Below are 19,636 nucleotides of genomic sequence, written 5' to 3'. Positions count from 1 at the left end.
CGAATTGTTTATGTGTTTACTTTTTGAATAAGACTTAATAATTAATAAAAATAAAATAAAAGATCTAATATTGAATTTATACAACTAACAAGCAGAACATCTATTGAATTATAAAATTTTAAAAAATTTATAAATAATTAATATCTAACTAGTTGATATTTATCTAAAATAACAATATATTATATGCCTACATATATTATTAATACATACACTTAATATGATAATATATATCTATTTTATATATGATTCTCACATACTAGTATAAAAAATTATTAAATTTTATCGACTAATTATTATACAAATTATAAAATATACATATGAAGTATATTCATTATATAGACATAAGTAATTAGATTACATATTATATATTTAATTATAAAAATGGTATGCTTATATTATTAGCTAATACATATATATATGTATATACATAGATGTATGTATATATTTATTAATATATGAATGAGTTTTAATCGAATCGAGCTAACGAGTCGACTCGAGCATAAACGAGTGAGCCTTAACGAGTCTTAGCCAAGTCAAGTCGAGTTTTGTCAGGTATGTGTCATTTACAAATCGAGCAGATATCTGCTTTCACGACTGTTTTTTTTTTTTTTTTTTTTACGAGTCGAGTTCGATTCGAGTTTAACCGAGCAAGTACCGAGCGGGCTATCGAACAGACTGATTCATTTATAGCTCTAGGGGTGGCATGGGGGGAGTGGGAGAAAAAAAAAGAAAAATAAAATAGGGGGAGACGTGGCACACTGCTACTGTGCCACGTTAGTGTGTGGAATCTCATTTGTGAGATTCCTTTATGTCTATAGTGTTTTCCTTTCCCAAAATCCTATAAAACATCTTAACTCAAACAATTCACTATTATTCATAAATTTATCATTTCATCTCAAAATAACGATGCCTTATTGATGACTTGAGATACTTACAATGACAACTTTGACTTGAAAGCTTTAAAAAGAAACTTTGATACCTACGAGCACTCCTAATGGATTCTTTATCCTATCTTTTAAAATACATCATCAAAATTTACTTTTTCTATTTTACATACTGACTTTTACAATATGTTATCAATCAGCTTATCTATTTTTTCTCTATATCATTTAAATATTATTTTCTTTATATCATTTAAATATTCTTTTCTTATTCTTTTTAAATATTTCATTTCTACCAATAAATTTACAATATCCATATTTTTATTTTTATATTTGCTATTTGTTTTTATATACAATGTAAAATAATTCAATCCTATATATACACGTAAAAAAAAAAAATCTATAAGCCAAATAAAAATTAAAAATAAAATCAAAATATGAAAAAATTGGTTTAAAAATATTTCCAAGATATTTTTTAGAAGAAAATGAAATATATGTGTTTTAAATGATGAACAGTAAAAAGAATTTGCTTACATGATAAACATCAAAGTAAAAGAAAATGAGAGATCAGTAAATGAAATATCAATAATAAAAAAAAATTTATAAGACGAACAGTACCCGCTACATGTAGCGGGTTACTGTAGCTAATTATATTTTACTATCTCTTTTACATAATCGGATGAAACTCATTTTTAAAGCAATTATTCAAATAATTTACATTTCTCGTAGAATACAAAATTCATTGAAAGTACTCCAATCCTCGCAAACTTTGAAGGATTTGTGAATGTACATGTAGACATACAATCACGAGACGTGCGAAGGAATAATTGCATACTTTAATTCTCTCATCGATATTCTTACTCATGTAAACCACTAATTTGTCAATATCACTTTCCGTAATTTATTTCAGTTTTATATAACTACTCTCTATTTAAAATAGTAATATTATAGAATAATTGTAAAATAATTATTAATTTATTAGTACTCTTTTATATTTGGAGAACTACTATATATATTTTTACGAGCTTTTTACAAGAGGTATAAGTTACACGTTGACTTGACAAAGTCTTGGTTCTTCAATAAAAAGTTAACTAAATATTAATTCAATTCGACCATAAGAAAATTACTGACCATCACTTCATCAGGTAAAATTACTTTTATAGAATTCATGTACAGATCATGAAGTAATTCTCTTATGTTTGAGTCTAAGATTAAATTTTTGAGTCTAATTCATCTCATAAAACTTGTTTAATAAGAGAAGATTGATCATTCTTTATAAATATGTCCAAGACTTTATTCATAAATAATGTGGAATTATTTCTCAACAAAACTAATTGATCATGTCCAACACATGCATGTCGACATGATGATGTTTTTCGTCTATATATGTAAGTTGAAAGTTAAAATAGTACTCATCATGAGGTAGTTAATTCCTAGCTAATCAATATTATTTCATGGTGAAATAACGAAATTAACCAACTTACATATACCCCATCAAAGATGTTCGAGATCATATATATCAAGAGGGTACGTAGAAGAATACACTAATCATTCATTCACACTGACATTAAGTAGGCAGCTCCATCCAGCCTGGAAGGAGCTGATCTGTCATTTACTTATTGATCAGCTTTTAATTTTGACTTCTAAGCGTAGAAGCTGTCAAAGTAATACAAGGGTAAATCCCAAGATCGAATTCACAGGGACAATGAGTTTAGCAAACATTTCATTTTCGCAAGACAACATATTACCGTTTGGAGTGACACGAAAGTTTGAAATGATAAGAAAAGATTAAACTAAATGAGTTAGCAATGAACAAAAAAATAATAAAAAGAAAAGAAGAATAAATTTTAGAACTTAACCGCTAACTATATTCACATCTAAATGGGGCTATTTACTAAAGGAGCGTGGAATGAATTATGAGAGAAATTGTCGGGAAGCTCAAGCATAAGTAAAGCTGAAAATAATAGTGAATCTATTTTTCTAAAATTAATAAGAATCAAGAGATTTAAAGAAAATGTGCGGGAGTTGACTTAAACTTGTAAGAAGCAATTAAACAAACACTTGGGATGCAATTTTCGCCTACTAATTTGGTGATGGATTTACTTCTCTTTTCATTTTCTCTCAACCATTTTTTCATTCCTAGAAAATCATGGTCGGATGATATAGCAATGAACCACCATTTTTATTCTAACAAAACTACTTGACAAATTATATGACAATTATAGAAAAGTGAAAGAAAAACATCAAAGTCATGTTACTTGTTCAAGTATCAATTGTGCCTTTACGTCTACAATTGATCTAAACCAAGAACAAAGAACTCTAATCTTTTCTAGATGCACATTGAAATATAATCCATCAAGTTAATCATCAAAAGCACTAAATATTGAAGAGAATCCAACCCCAAATAGTCATGAGTTACTCATTGAATCCCAAGCTAAAAATCTAGCCTATCATCTCTAGATTAACAAAATGTTCAAGAAGATTAAAATCCAACATCACTAATTACTGCACTAAACAAAAATTGCAAAATGAAAATACTGTAATCTCCAAATGTGCTGAAAACCCAAAAGCCGAAGAAGAAGAACCAGCAGCAGAAAAATAAAACCGAAAGAAAAATCTCAGAGTAAAAAAAATGCTGAAGAAAAAAACAGATGAAAACAAAAAAAAACAAAAACTAAAAAAATGGAGAGAGCAGCGCATGAAAAATTCTTTTCTTCTTATACTCTTCGTTTCCTCCCTCAGCCCTCTCAGCTGCGCGTTTCGTCTCAGCCCAGCACCATGCCGTTTTGCATCCCTTTTCGTGCGTTTCGTCCCTGCAGTGCGCCCCTGCTGCTGTGCGTTTTGGTCTCTTCCCGCGTTCCACTTCGTGCGTGCGTGCTGCTGTCCATTTCTGCCCAGCACAGACTCGCGTTTCATGTCGGCAGCCCCGCGTTTTGGTCTCTGCTGTGAGTGCGTGAGCAGTTCAGCGTGGGCTCGTCTCTAGCTCCTACGTTCGCGGTGAGGCACTCTGCACTTCGATTCCTCGCGTGGGTGCTCTGCACCGTTTCTCTGCAGTGTGCTCGTCCGTGCGAGTGAACCCCCCCCCTCTTTCATTTCTTTTCCTCATTTTGATTCCAATCCCTAGCTGAGTGCATTTCTGTTACTGCCATGCTAATTGGGCACTTCCAATAATACCCATATATTTTTAATATCTTTCCCATAATGCTCTGCAACATTTGTAAAATATCAGAATAAAATTTGGGACATTAAACAGAATTTAACATTGAGTCAAGCATTAAATTTCACTATATAATTAAGTGCTTAATTCATTTTTTAATTAAACAAATCATTCATTTTAGTAACTTAATCATGTAATTTTTAACACTTTATCACACCCCCCAACTAGCTTTTTGCTAGTCTCTAGCAAATATTGCGATAAAAATATTGTAGGATCCAAGAATGAGGTACTAAATTCAAAAATCTCTACAAAAGATCAATCATATTGAAATCATGGGCATTAGAATATAGTCAAGTCTAGTTTTAGCTCAACACAAAAGCTTATAAAATTCTCAAGAGCTCAAACAAGGGAAATGTACTTAAGCTGAAGATCTTTGAGTGCACCATGTGTGTGACAGATTTCTATTTGTTAGTTTCAAGATTTCTCACAATAGTTTCACCCTAACAACTTTTTCAAGAAAAACCAAAAGGTCTTCACTCCAATTCAAAACCATTACATTAGAGGCTTTCACGCTATCACACTTTGAAAGACCATTTATTTATTTATTTATTTATTTTTTATTTTTTTATAGATCCCGGTGATAGGCAGCCTTTTCCAACGCACTTGCACAACTTTTTTTTTTTTTTTTTGTGCATGATCTCTAGCCTGCCCCTTTTCTCATGTGCTTTTACAACCTTTTTTTTTTTTTTTCATTTTCATCACACTTTTCCTAAGCTATTAAGATATGGTTCATTGTAGTTCTTGCTAGTTGCTTAGAAGAAACTACTGATTGTCATCAAACAAACCACAAAAAGTATCTGCTTGTGTCAATTAAGGTCATCAATCAATAGCTTTGAAGTAACTTTCCCAAGTTTGAGTTGCTAAGACATATCATAAGGTCAAGTGTCAAACTTAAAACCAACCAATGGGAATTAGTGTAGCCCAAAACTGCAACTATCTGATCTTAAGTAGAGAAGTGTGAAAATAATAGCTTGGTGGCAACAAAAATTCAGACCCCACAATTATTAATCCTGAGAGACTAATGGTAGAAGGCTCTCTTACCCCCCAACTAAAAATGGGCAGTGTCCTCAATGCAAATCATGAATAAAACGAGGGATGAAAGAAAATAGGGTCGAAGGAAAATACCTGAGATGGCTGAAAGGATTGTGAACGTAAAAATGAAACCATAAAAGAATAAACAGTGCTGAACCTGAAAAGATATACTAAAGAAAAAGAAAAAAGAAAAACATAGAACTGAAACAAATAAAAACAGAAAAATAAAAAGGAAAAGAAGAGAAAAGAAAAAAAATCAAAACAAAAATGAGCTAAGGACCATGAGAATAAGTGGGATCTTCCAAAGGAATGGAAGTATCCTCATTTGAAAGTTTTGCCAAAAAATGTTTAAGTCGTTGGCCATTAACTTTGAAATTGTTTCCATTTTGAGGATTAGTAATCTCAACAGCTCCATATGGAAACACAGCCTTAACTACATAAGGCCCACTCCACCTCGATCTTAATTTGCCTGGAAATAGATGGAGGCGGGAATTGTAAAGTAAGACTTGCTCATTGGGCTCAAAATTCTTTCTTTGGATGTGCTTGTCATGTAATACCTTCATGCGTTCCTTTGACAATTTGGAATTGTCATATGCATCTCGCCTAAGCTCATCCAATTTTGAAATCTGAAATTTTCTCACAGAACCAGCATGGTCAATAGAAAAATTAAATTGTTTAATAGCCCAATATGCCTTATGTTCAAGCTCAACGGGAAGATGACATGCCTTTCCATATACCAAGCGATAAGGAGACATGTTAAGAGAGGTTTTAAAGGCTGTCCTATAAGTCCAAAGTGCATCAGTAAGCCTTAAAGACCAATCTTTCCTGTTGGGGTTGACTGTTTTTTCTAAGATGTCTTTAAGTTCCCTATTAGCTAATTCAACTTGCCCATTCGTTTGTAGGTGATATGGAGTGGAAATTTTATGATGTATACCATATTTTTTCATGAGGGCAGCAAATGGTTTGTTGCAAAAATGAGTTCCATTATCACTAATAATAGCTCTAGGCATGCCAAATCTAGCAAAAATGTTTTCTTTCAAAAACTTAAGCACAATCTTATGGTCATTTGTTTTACATGGAATGGCTTCAACCCATTTAGAAACATAATCAACAGCCACGAGGATATACAAATAACCAAAAGAAGATGGAAATGGCCCCATAAAATCAATCCCCAACAATCAAAAATCTCAATGACCAAAATGAGTTGTAAAGGCATCATGTTTCTCTTAGTGATCGTGCCTAGTTTTTGACATGGCTCACAAGTTTTGCAAAAATCATACACATCCTTAAACATACACGGCCAATAAAACCCACTTTGTAAAATTTTTGCAACGGTTTTATTTGCAGAAAAGTGCCCCCCACAAGCCTCATTATGACAAAAAGAAGAACAGCTTGTATCTCATGATCAGGCACACATTTCCTTATGATCTGGTCAGAACAATATTTAAACAAGTAAGGATCATCATAAAAGAATGACTTCACCTCATGCTTGAATTTTCGTATGTCTTGAGCACTCCAATGGGGTGGAGTTTGTCCTGTCACCAAAAAATTAACAATGTCAGCAAACCAAGGTAAATTTTCAACTAACATTAATTGTTCATCAGGAAAAGAGTCAAGGATAGGGATAGTGTGATCCTTTTCAGCAAATGTAAGCCGAGACAAGTGGTCGGCAACTACGTTTTCTGCACCCTTCTTGTCTTTGATGATAAGGTCAAATTCTTGTAGAAGAAGAATCCATCTGATTAACCGTGGTTTAGCATCCTTCTTCGACAAGAAGTACTTTAATGCTGCATGGTCAGTGAAAACAACCACAGGAGAACCAAGAATATAAGTTCGAAACTTGTCTAATGCAAAAACTACAGTAAGCAATTCCTTTTCAGTGGTAGAATAATTTCTTTGAGCTCCATTTAAAGTTCTACTTGCATAAGAAATGACATGTGGGAACTTATTTCTACGCTGTCCAAGGACAGCTTCTATGGCTACATCACTAGCATCACACATTATCTCAAAAGGAATAGACCAAACAGGGGCTGCATGATAGGGGCTGTGGTGAGCAAAATTTTCAGCTTATCAAAAGCATCTTGACAAGAAGAGGTCTATTCAAAAGCAACATTATGCACAAGTAACTCACACAAGGGCTTAGAGATAGAACTAAAATTTTGAATGAATCGCCTATAAAACCCAGCATGCCCAAGAAATGATCTGATTTCTTTCACTGTTTTGGGTATAGGAAGCTTGGAAATAAGTTCAATCTTAGCTTTATCAACCTCAATATCTCTTGATGAGACTATGTGACCAAGAACTATGCCTTGTTGAACCATGAAATGACACTTTTCCCAATTGAGAAGCAAATGCTTCTCTTCACACCTGGCTAAAACAGCTTGTAAGTTAGTCAAACATGTATCAAAAGAACTGCCAAACACTGAAAAATCATCCATGAATATTTCCAAACAGTTTTCAATCATGTCGCTGAAAATACTAAGCATACATCTTTGGAAAGTAGCTGGTGCATTACATAGTCCAAAAGGCATTCTTCTAAACGCAAAAGTGCCAAACGGGCAAGTAAAAGTTGTTTTCTCTTGATCTTCGGGGGCTATTTCTATTTGGTAAAAACCAGAATATCCATCAAGAAAGCAATAGAAATCATGACCCGCAACTTTTTCTAGCACTTGATCAAGAAATGGCAAAGGGAAATGATCTTTCCTAGTGGCGGCATTCAACTTCCTATAATCTATACACATTCGCCAACCAGTAGAAATCCTAGTAGGAATCAGTTCATCTTTCTCATTTTTCACAATGGTAAGCCCAGATTTTTTTGGTATTATATGAATGGGACTTACCCACTTGCTGTCCGCAATAGGGTATATGATTCCCACGTCAAGTAATTTCAAAATCTCTATTTTTACCACCTCTTTCATGGTAGGATTTAATCTCCTTTGCATCTCCCTAGAGACTTTAGCATTTTCTTCTAAATAAATCCTATGAGTGCACACAAGAGGATTTATACCTTTTATATCTGCGATTTTCCACCCAATGGCACCTTTGTGTTGCTTTAAGACTTCCATCAATTTCCCTTCTTGGTCATGAGAGAGTTAGGCTGAAATCACCACTGGGAAGGTGCTGTCCAGTCCCAGAAATGCATATTTCAAGTCACTTGGCAATGGCTTCAGCTCTAGTATTGGAACTTCATGTGCTGTCAACGGTGGGAGTTGCTCAATCTTTGGCCTCCATTTAGTCTCCAATTTATTTTCTGCATTAAAAACATGAGAAACACCAATGGGGGTGTCATCAGTGAGGAGTTCACAAAAATTTTCTAACTCAAACAGCAGGTTAGTGGGCTGGTATGCCAAATAAGTCTCCTCCTCAAGGATGCTTTCCAACAAATTCACTTCTTGTACATCTTCCAAGTCTTGAGGTTGCCTACAAATATTGAAAATGTTTAGTTCAAGGGTCATGTTCCCAAAACTCAGCTTTGAAACACCACTCCTACAATTTATTAATGCATTTGAAGTAGCAAGAAAAGGTCTCCCAAGAATCACAGGAGCTTGAAAAGAAGATTTTGGTGTCAAGTGAACATCCAACACAACAAAATCAATGGGATAAAAGAATTTATCCACTTGAACCAAGACATCCTCAACAACTCCTCTTGGCATTTTAATAGACCTATCCGCTAGTTGTAAAATGATAGGAGTTGGTTTTAATTCCCCCAAACCAAATTGCTCATAAACATTATAAGGCAGTAGATTCACACTTGAACCAAGATCTAACAATGCTTGACCAATTTTTGAACTTCCTATAACACAAGCAATTGTTGGTGAACCGGGATCTTTATATTTTGGTGGGGTATTGCTCTGGATTATGGCACTGACCTGCTCAGTAAGAAAAGCTTTCTTTTGCACATTTAATTTTCTTTTAACCGTACACAAATCTTTTAGAAACTTAGCATATGCAGGAATTTGTTGAATAGCATCTAACAAAGGGATATTAATCCTCACATGCTTGAATATTTCTAAAATTTCAGATTGGTGTTTGTCTTTGTGCAGAGGAACCAATCTTTGAGGAAAAGGAGCAGGTACAGGACATGAAATCTTTTCAGTTTCAGTTTCATTTTGTTCAAACTCACCATTTTCAGCCTCATTTTGTTCAGGTTTAAAGACCTTACCAGCCTTGTCTGAACCTTGAGCCGGAATGTTCACCACCCTACCATTTCTCAAAGTGGTGACCGCCTTCACTTACCTCACATTTGAACTCTCAACTGCCCCTTGTGGTGGCTGACTTTGTGGATTGGGTTGAGGTTGTGCAGGAAGTTTTCCTTTCTCTTGGGAGCTCCATGCCGTAGTCATCTTTGTAAGTGTGCTCCGAATGTCATTTATCACTTGAGAGTTTTGATTGTTGATTGTTGCTTGACCTTGCATAAACTGCTGCAAGGTGTTTGACAATTGCTGTACTGTCTCTTCAAATCCCTTCTTTTGCATTGGAGGTGCTTGAATTGCGAGTTGAGAGGGTCCCGGAGCCAAGGCTGCTGGAGCTACTTGCTGGTCATTCCTCCACCCAAAATTTGGGTGGTTTCTCCATCCTGGATTATAAGAATTAGAATAAGGACCAGAATATGGTTTTTGTATCATATTTACAGCATTAGATTGGTCTAACAATACCTCTTTGAATGCGGGGATCGTGGGACACTCATTAGTTGAATGCCCATGATCCTCACATATGCTACACTTCTCTGAATTTTTATGGACAGCATGCACTTCATTTACCTTTTTTAATTCCATAGCTTCTATTTTTCTAGACAACAAAGTTAATTTAGCACGCAAATCATCATCTTCTTTCAAAGTATATTTTCCATGGCCAGACTCAACTTGCCTAGACCTATCATGCACATCAGTTGTGTCCCAAGATTGAGCATTTTCAGCAAGGTAATCAAAATATTCAAATGCTTCCTCAGGCTCTTTGTCAAAAAATTCTCCATTACACATGGTTTGTACAAATTGGCGCATTTTAGGTGTCAAACTTTCATAAAAAAAACTTATCAAACGCCAATTTTCATAACCATGATGAGGACAAGCATTTAAAAGATTTTTGAATCTTTCCCAACTTTGATAAAAAGTTTCAGAATCTTTTTGGGTAAAGTTCATGATTTGTCTTTTAAGTGCATTCGTCCTATGTATTGGAAAGAATTTCTTCAAAAATTCAGTTTGCATTTCTTGCCATGTGCCTATGGTTCTAGGTCTCAATGAATTTAGCCATGTTTTAGCCTTATCCTTCAAAGAAAATGGAAACAACTTTAGTCTAATAACCTCCTCAGTGCAAGTCCGGTCCATGAATGTAGAACAAACCTCTTCAAACTCTTTGATATGAAGGTAAGGATTCTCGGAATCCATGCCATGAAAATGTGGAATTAATGGAATCATTCCGAGTTTGAAGTTAAAGGCATTTGCATTCAAAGGTTGGATTATACATGAAGGTGTGCTAGTTCTGACAGGTTGTAAATAATCTCTAAGTGTCCTATTCTGATTCACTACTTCCCGATCATGATTCTCATTTTCAGCCATGGTACTATTAGTGTCAGAAGATGACTCAAGAGAAAGTGATGCTGAGGTAAAAGATGCTTGTGATTCTGTCCTAACCAACCGAGAAGTTTGGTCCCTAGTCCAACCAGTCATACAAACAAGAACAGAAAATAAAAGAGTATGCAAAATAAACACAAAAAAAATAAAGTAAAATAAAATAAAGAAAAATGTCACCCAAGCTGTGAAGAGGTTCACAGCACTACAAACGTCTTCTCAACAATATGAGAATGCTCTGATAAACACCAGTTGTCCCCAGCAAAGGCCCCAAAAACTTGATCAGCTTTTAATTTTGAATTCCAAGCGTAGAAGCTGTCAAAGTAATACAAGGGTAAATCCCAAGATCGAATTCACAGGGACAATGAGTTTAGCAAACATTTCATTTTCGTAAGACAACATATTACCGTTTGGAGTGACACGAAAGTTTGAAATGATAAGAAAAGATTAAACTAAATGAGTTAGCAATGAACAAAAAAATAATAAAAAGAAAAGAAGAATAAATTTTAGAACTTAACCGCTAACTATATTCACATCTAAATGGGGCTATTTACTAAAGGAGCGTGGAATTGATTATGAGAGAAATTGTCGGGAAGCTCAAGCATAAGTAAAGCTGAAAATAACAGTGAATCTATTTTTCTAAAATTGATACGAATCAAGAGATTTAAAGAAAATGTACGGGAGTTGACTTAAACTTGTAAGAAGCAATTAAACAAACACTTGGGATGCAATTTTCGCCCACTAATTTGGTGATGGATTTACTTCTCTTTTCATTTTCTCTCAACCATTTTTTCATTCCTAGAAAATCATGGTCGGATGATATAGCAATGAACCACCATTTTTATTCTAACAAAACTACTTGACAAATTATATGACAATTATAGAAAAGTGAAAGAAAAACATCAAAGTCATGTTACTTGTTCAAGTATCAATTGTGCCTTTACGTCTACAATTGATCTAAACCAAGAACCAAGAACTCTAATCTTTTATAGATGCACATTGAAATATAATCCATCAAGTTAATCATCAAAAGCACTAAATATTGAAGAGAATCCAACCCCAAATAGTCATGAGTTACTCATTGAATCCCAAGCTAAAAATCTAGCCTATCATCTCTAGATTAACAAAATGTTCAAGAAGATTAAAATCCAACATCACTAATTACTGTACTAAACAAAAATTGCAAAATGAAAATACTGTAATCTCCAAATGTGCTGAAAACCCAAAAGCCGAAGAAGAAGAACCAGCAGCAGAAAAATAAAACCGAAAGAAAAATCTCAGAGTAAAAAAAATGCTGAAGAAAAAAACAGACGAAAACGAAAAAAAACAAAAACTAAAAAAATGGAGAGAGCGGCGCATGAAAAATTCTTTTCTTCTTATACTCTCCGTTTCCTCCCTCAGCCCTCTCAGCTGCGCGTTTCGTCTCAGCCCAGCACCATGCCGTTTTGCATCCCTTTTCGTGCGTTTCGTCCCTGCAGTGCGCCCCTGCTGCTGTGCGTTTTGGTCTCTTCCCGCGTTCCACTTCGTGCGTGCGTGCTGCTATCCATTTCTGCCCAGCACAGACTTGCGTTTCATGTTGGCAGCCCCGCGTTTGGTCTCTACTGTGAGTGCGTGAGCAGTTCAGCGTGGGCTCGTCTCCAGCTCCTACGTTCGCGGTGAGGCCCTCTGCACTTCGATTCCTCGCGTGGGTGCTCTGCACCGTTTCTCTGCAGTGTGCTCGTCCGTGCGAGTGAACCCCCCCTTCATTTCTTTTCCTCATTTTGATTCCAATCCCTAGCTGAGTGCATTTCTGTTACTGCCATGCTAATTGGGCACTTCCAATAATACCCATATATTTTTAATATCTTTCCCATAATGCCCTGCAACATTTGTAAAATATCAGAATAAAATTTGGGACATTAAACAGAATTTAACATTGAGTCAAGCATTAAATTTCACTATATAATTAAGTGCTTAATTCATTTTTTAATTAAACAAATCATTCATTTTAGCAACTTAATCATGTAATTTTTAACACTTTATCACTTATCATGCATGTACACTTGCGTACAATTCTTTTCCTCCATCAATGCTCAGACCAAAGAGCTATCTTAGGAGTCACAAAAGCATAAGCTGCACCAGGGAATTCAAGGGAAAACCCATTTTCAAGTTATCCTTTTATCTTTTGGATCCGAATAACTTAAAGTAGTACTCCTCCTAGCTTGTATTTCCATGAAAGCAACTCCTTCACCTTCCTTTATTCCTACAAACAAGACTCCTAGCCTGCACCTCCTCCTATATATATATATATAGTGTGAGACCCCAATTCCTAACCCAACTTCCTACACCAAATTTCCGTACACCATTGACGTAAAATCATGACCTCTGAACAAGTTAAGCACTCGTCCGCAGAACTAGGAGATCAGAAGCAAAAGCCAGTTGGCCGTGGAGTCAGGAGGATGGTGGCTGCCCTAACTGACCGCTTTGTTGATCTTCAGAAATCTGGGTCAAGCAACAAGGAGCAGGGCGATGATCAGGATGATCAGGGTGTAAGAATCGTCACCCTTGCCGGAACCAACACCGGAGCCACTCTGCGAAGCGAGATGGACGAGAAAGCCAGTCCTCCTCATGGGGTTTCACTTGGGGAGTCTGAGGACCTGAGAACATACGTGAACAGCAACTTCCAGGCCATCAACAACTCAATCATGATGGGTGGCAGTTACAACACCCACGACCCAGGTGTTCATGTGGACATCTTGGACTACTTTGACAGCAAAGGCCATAAGCCAGACAAACATGGAAAGAAGGGTAAGAGAAAAGAGAAGGAAAGCTCCAAAAGTGACCAACAAACTACCGAGCATTCTGATTCTGATTGAGATCCTCAAAAATATATATAATAAAAATGCAGAGACCAGGAGAGGTCTGAAGGGCTATATTAAGAAGCTTTATGTCTTTGCTATAATTACAAATAATATATAATAAGGTATTTTTTTTTTTAAATTTTTTGGTGCTGCTTTACCATCTCTATGTATTGATCTGCTTGAAAGCAAAAGAATAGAAAAGAAAATTATTAATAAGATCGTGTGTTCCATTAACAAGCTCTTTTCTTAATTCATAGCTATCATGCATTCTAAACCAAAACCATTTAATTTTCTTCTCAGTATAACTCTTCAACGATAATTATCATCAATTTCTTTATCATTCTCTCATCATCTCATAATTTGACATTAAATAATTAAAAACTATTTATTATATTTTACTTGTGAACCTATCATTTAATATCACATCATGAGATGATGATGAGAAAATAGATGATGATGAATAGATTTTTTCACATTATATATAGGGCATTTTTCGTGAAGTACGTAATTGAGCCAAACAGAACAAGAGTAATTAATTAAAGTCTAGCTAAGCTAGACCCATCACCAAACTCTGAGCTCCCATACATGAATGAAAATGCAATTTGAGGAGAATCATTTCCCACATTCTCCCCTAAACCAAACACTTCCAAAATTTAATTCCCCGCGCAGGCTCAGCTAAAGACCTAATTAAACTTTTACAAACCCAGTAAATAGCAGAAGAAGAAGAAGAACAAGCCATTTTTCCAGTTGCGAAATCAATTCCATGTTCCCCATCCTGAAACGGGAAGGAATTAAATTATTAAAGTAAAAAAAAATGGAACAAGGAAGGAAGCTTACAGCACTTCTACCTAATCAATATATGATTTATTATTTTATTTAAACACGTACATATTTAAACATTAAAATAGAATAAAAAATAAAAAATTATATATTAATTAGATAGAGGTGTCTAGTACAAGACTATGTAGAATTGTTTAAAATCAAAGCCATAAACAATCTCGGGCTTGAGCTGCGAAAAGTGCCGCCGTTTGCAATGGGATGGCCTAATGGGCTTTGTTTTGGGTGTTACCCGGTCATGATAACTCCCTCATCCATGTAAAATCAAAGTTGAAAAAAAAATATTCTACTTGTATCATTACTATTCAAGTATATCTTATGGACTCTTGTTTTGTAGTTAATAAGCTCTCTGGTCTAATCCAGTTTAATTGTGGGCTCTCTTTATTATGGACCTTCTCCGTGTAAGCCTTATGCGCATCATGGGCCTCAATAATTCTTGTGGGCCTTATTCGAGTCTATACGACCCAATTCCACAGAATTAAACGCTGCGGGAGAGAAGTAAAATAGATTAAAAAAACAAAAAAGAAGTGAAACTCCACTACCAAAAAGTAAAAAGGAGTCACGACAGCTGGTTTTTTTTTTTTTTTTTTTATTATTTTTATTATTTATTATTATTTTTTTATTTATTTTTTATTTAGGATAAATGGGTGGCAAATATTCAGGAATAGGAAGCTGCAGAAAGAAAATGACAGAATAAATGTGGATGATGGGATGGTGTGGCATATTCTGGTGAATTCACGAATATTTTCCAATATGGTCTTGGCCTTTGGGGATATGATAGGTAGAGAGCTGGAAACAAAGAGCGAGAGAAAGAGAAGTGATGCAAAGTTTATCAAATAAGGTTTGACTAAGAAAATTATTTATTTGCGACTAATTATTTTTAATAAAATGACTATTTTCAATTAAAATGAGTCTATTTTAATTATAAAAAAAATTACAAATATTCATTTTTCTTTGGATGAGAGTATAACCATGTATTGCTCGTGATTGGTAGTGAGCAACGGTAGATCAGAGAATCAGTGGCTGTTAGAGAACTAGATCATGAAGAAGAAAGAGATTACCTCCCCTCATGCCAGTGGTTTCTACTATTAAAAATAATATTAAAATAATATTTTATTCAACTTTTAACTTTTATTTTTATCTCAATTCCTTATGCTAGTCGTTTTTACTATTTTTAAGTGTAAACACATTATTTACGATTCATTACAACTATAAGACAAGTCAAACCATCGATACGGACCTTTTTATGCTAGCTGCCATATCATAATGTGTTAAATTTGATACTAAGCAAATTTGCTAATAGATTTGTGTAAAACTAGAAATACTGATTTACATGAAGAGGAAAGAAAAAAGATAAATCTAATATACAAGTCTCACTCAGAATATAAAGAGAAAATGATATATATATATATATATATATATATATATATATATATATATATATATATGAAGTAGATCCTATGAGATGGATAGAAACTTTGAGAAATTTGGATCCGTAATTGGATATACAAATCCAAGTCTAATTATAATGACCAGGCGGCTTGGTGTTTCCAAAACTCGAATAGTTAGATTAAACTGTAATTTGATAATGTCTCTCAATCCATACAACGGTATTGTGGGAAAATTCCTGGTTCTACTTTCTTGGCCAAATACATGAGTTTTCTTTCACCAAAAAGCTTCCTGGCCATGGCAATTATCACAACTGGGGAAAACAAAAAGGTCATGTCTTCGTTTTTATTATGCTGGAGATATCGAAGTTGAAAATATGCAGAAGCAGTGGTCATCACGAAGTATACATAGAAGTATCAAGAAAAATTACAATTTTTGGAGGAGATGGAACGTAGTTTTCATTGAATGGAGAAAACCGTTATGCAACTTGGCCTTAATGTCACCGTGAATCACATGAGGAGACTGCGATGACCTGCAACTGCGATTGATCTTGTTCCTTGACCTCTTCATGAGAATCTTGAGCTAATTTTGATACGCATGTCTTCATCTCCTTGTTCTTACCCCACAGGAGTATGTACAATCCAATAATCACAACGATGGATCCCAACAAACTGCATGCCATTTTAGAGTGCATACAGAAGAACGTTAGCAATAATTATAACTAGTCATTAATTTGTTTATAACTTGGCATTCTTCCATTAAACTTAAATGAGCTAATTCATAATAATTTAATGCAGGAGGTAATGGCGTAGTAGTTTAACATCAAGAAGAAGAAAATGATAAGTAATGAATAGTGATCAGAATAAGTCACCTTCCAAGATGAAGTTGCTCGTGAAGAATGGGGATATCAAACATGGCTGCCAGTATTTGAATGAGGGGGCTGAATGCTGCTGTGAGAACTGGACCCCTTTTCTTGACACACCAGGACATACCCACATAGCATAAACCAGATCCTATCATTCCCTGCATGCGTCAATGCTTTATTCTCACGTCAACTTAATAGAAGCCATGCAGATTATTAATACTGGTTTTCTTTATATTGTCGAGCTCAGATTATGGACAACTTTGAAAAAAGTAGATGCATTTAAAGTTATGAAGCAAAATTCTGGTTTCAGCAAAGCTAGAATGAGATAACTTATTTTCTGCAACAAAATTGCAAAACATGAAGTCCCACTTTTCCTGTGGGCTAGTTAGTAGTTGTCTAAATATATGAATGACTTCCCATGGACCAAAAGTTATGTTTAGCAACCAGTAAAAAAAATGCATGAACAGATATATTCATGAAAATACATGTTGAATTAGTGCAGATTGTAAAATTCTCAGTTTGTCAAAAGAAGTCCAAACTTCATTTGCCTCATCAAACACCAATCTTTCCACAAAATAAGACAGAAGTAAAGGAAAGGTATACTTACAGCATACAGGACAGTGATGATTTCCATTTTTCCCTTGAGAACCCATGCAGAAAGGTTTCTGTTTGTGGACAGACTTAAGATTGCGGATTGAATGGCACCAAAGAAGGACATAATAGCAGTGCTGGAATACTGGCAGGGGTATCTCTTTCCTATAGGTGACTGTAAAAGAAACCATGAAGACCAAAACAGGACTCCCATAACCAAAGCTACTGAACCAACGGTCCATCTCTGTGTTTTCTTGGCAGAGCTGAGCTTGACAGCGTGACCCATGATTTGAGTAACAGACTGTGAATGAGAATGATCAAACAAAGGCATTCCTCTGTAAAGAGTCAGCAGTGTGGCACCGCCAACACACACTACTGTGCCAAGTATTTTGGCTCTTCCACTGTTGCATTTCAAGTTCACTGTCTCTAACCTGTGGTGTAAAATAAGTAGAGGTAACAGGAGTGAATAGAACTACCATTGCAATGGAAACGACTTACTTTTTTCACCAGACAGTAACAATAGTGAATTCTTGTAATGGATCGACCATTCATACCCAAGTGGTAATGCCATTAGAAATGTGATCACGGGCACCATGTTGACAAAGGCGCATGCAAAAGTAGCAGATGTGTATTGAATTCCAAGAAGGAAGAAGTATTGTGTAATGGATGCCCTACAGGAAAAAAAAAAAAAAAGATTGTTATGATACTGATAATTGCAGATGGTAAAATCCATGTATCTGTCTTGAAGAATATAATTAATTACCCGATGATTGCACTGAAGAAGAGGTAACATAAGATACGAAGTGTAAGCTTCGGTCTGCTGTTCCTGCAAGCAAACTTAGTCTATGTGATGTATTACTTAAAAAATGAAGAAGGAAAGAATAGGGATAAAGTGAAGAAAGCTCAGAAACCTATTGCAGAAGAGGCCAGCCTAGATCCTATACTCATAATTGGCCTAGATCCTACACTCAGGAAGTCATAGTACTTCAGCTCATTGAATTGCTTTTTATTATCTCGCATGAAAATGAGACTTGGCCATGGGGGGAATTAACTGATAGATAAAATTTTTCCAAAGTAGCAAAATCAGGTTTAAGGATTTCCTACCTTTCCATAAAGTAGCCGATTGGAGCTAAGAACATGGCAGAAATTGACAGCCGGTATGTAACAAGGACCAAATGGTTCATTCCCTGGTCAAGGACTTTCTTGAGAAGAATATTCACGATAGCAAAGGAAAAATTAACTGCTATCATTACAATAAAAGGTTTCCATTCTTCAAAACTCTTCATGATATAGCAATGTCTATGCAGCAGCACTCTACGGGGAGGAGGGGGGGTAGGGGCAGAGTGAGGCTCTTAATTGCTATGACGCTTCACAAATTTTCTTCTGTTTTAACTACACCCAAACACATTTGTAGCTTTAAATAAACAGGCTGCGAATAAGTAGGTTCAAAGCAAGATTAAATTCTTCAAATCACATCAATGCTTTAAGCAACCTACTTTGACATTAGTTTAAGATTTATTCCCTTCTTTTGGCTTTCTTTTGACCAATACTTTCCAACCGTGGAGTATTTGAGAATCGTTTTTTGCAGGCTCAAACAATATTATGAAGCATAATGCATGATCTCATCCTCCAAAAGTTCCAGCTAGAATCCATATAGGCCACGAGTTTCCCATTTGCAATTTCTTATAGGCTTTATTGGGGTAATGTTCTTCAAGTCGGCCTAGCCTTTCTTGGGTTATAGCTCTTAAAAATACGTAAATTCTTAGCTAGGCATCTTTTGAGTGGGGGGGGGGTGTAGTAAAAATGGGTTCCCGTCCTCCCTTGCTCATAGCATCTAATACTTCATCCGTGAAACAGCATGAACAGCATCCCCATATCTACATGATGGGAAGCACGAACAATGTGTCAAATCCTGCACTGGAAAAGCTGAGAAGAAAGCACTGGGAAGTGTACTGTTGAATTTGATAATTCAACCAGAGAAATTAATGCACTTTCCACCGCTATTGTGATAAAGTGCTAGACCAGATTAATGTTTCTAACAATAGGTAAAATTCCAGCAAGTGGATACGTGTGTGAGAGCTTCAAAATCTAGCAGGCCAAGCTCTCGATATTTCCCACCTAAGCTTTATTAACAAAAAGATGGTGCCTACATCTCTTTTTCTTTTTCTTGTGCTTTTTCTTATTTTTCTGTTCATGACTTTCCAGAAATGTTTCGCGTGGAGAAGAAAAAAAGAATAGTCTGTGCTGATTATTGTTCAGAATAACCTACAGCTGAATGGAAAAGTAGACAGTATGGTGCTCTGTGCATTCCTTACAATCGGCATGGATGACATAATATTTAACGATATCAACTGTCCAATGGGAGGATTTCTATTTTCCAACTATTCTGCATGAATTGGCCATTGCCATTCAGTACA

At 35.3% G+C, this 19,636-nt stretch overlaps 2 protein-coding genes, 1 non-coding gene and 1 pseudogene across 3 annotated transcripts; 2 read left to right on the top strand and 2 right to left on the bottom strand.

The window, feature by feature from the left end:
• Window positions 1–5,402: 5,402 nt before the first annotated feature.
• On the bottom strand, window positions 5,403–10,263 carry LOC121235495 (annotated as a pseudogene).
• On the top strand, window positions 10,180–10,286 carry LOC121236247. Its single transcript, XR_005934688.1, has one exon. It is a non-coding gene; the product is annotated as a small nucleolar RNA R71 (small nucleolar RNA).
• Window positions 10,287–13,054: 2,768 nt separating this feature from the next.
• Window positions 13,055–13,552, top strand: LOC121235494. Its single transcript, XM_041131843.1, has one exon. It carries the CDS (start codon window positions 13,055–13,057, stop codon window positions 13,550–13,552), a length of 498 nt encoding a protein of 165 aa, XP_040987777.1.
• Window positions 13,553–15,872: 2,320 nt separating this feature from the next.
• LOC121235158 (WAT1-related protein At3g30340-like) lies at window positions 15,873–18,612 on the bottom strand. The gene is made up of 6 exons (XM_041131431.1): window positions 18,324–18,612; window positions 17,983–18,045; window positions 17,774–17,890; window positions 17,236–17,650; window positions 16,635–16,786; window positions 15,873–16,434 (listed from the first exon to the last, which is right to left on the bottom strand). Exons 1-6 carry the CDS (start codon window positions 18,503–18,505, stop codon window positions 16,263–16,265), a joined length of 1,101 nt encoding a protein of 366 aa, XP_040987365.1. The 5' UTR covers window positions 18,506–18,612; the 3' UTR covers window positions 15,873–16,262.
• Between the last annotated feature and the right edge of the window lie 1,024 nt (window positions 18,613–19,636).

Source organism: Juglans microcarpa x Juglans regia, chromosome 6D, assembly GCF_004785595.1.
Source record: "Juglans microcarpa x Juglans regia isolate MS1-56 chromosome 6D, Jm3101_v1.0, whole genome shotgun sequence".
Taxonomy (NCBI): Eukaryota; Viridiplantae; Streptophyta; class Magnoliopsida; order Fagales; family Juglandaceae; genus Juglans; species Juglans microcarpa x Juglans regia.
This window is presented reverse-complemented; position numbering and strand designations above follow the sequence as displayed.

Bases quoted from the DNA above. Each gene is read 5' to 3' on its own strand.
- LOC121235158 (XM_041131431.1), bottom strand. From the start codon at position 18,505: ATGAAGAGTTTTGAAGAATGGAAACCTTTTATTGTAATGATAGCAGTT. The intron at 17,651-17,773 runs GTATGAATGGTC...TTTACACCACAG, and splicing joins CTAATGGCATTACCACTTGG to GTTAGAGACAGTGAACTTGA. The intron at 16,787-17,235 runs GTAAGTATACCT...TGACGCATGCAG, and splicing joins TCATCACTGTCCTGTATGCT to GGAATGATAGGATCTGGTTT.
- LOC121235494 (XM_041131843.1), top strand. From the start codon at position 13,055: ATGACCTCTGAACAAGTTAAGCACTCGTCCGCAGAACTAGGAGATCAG.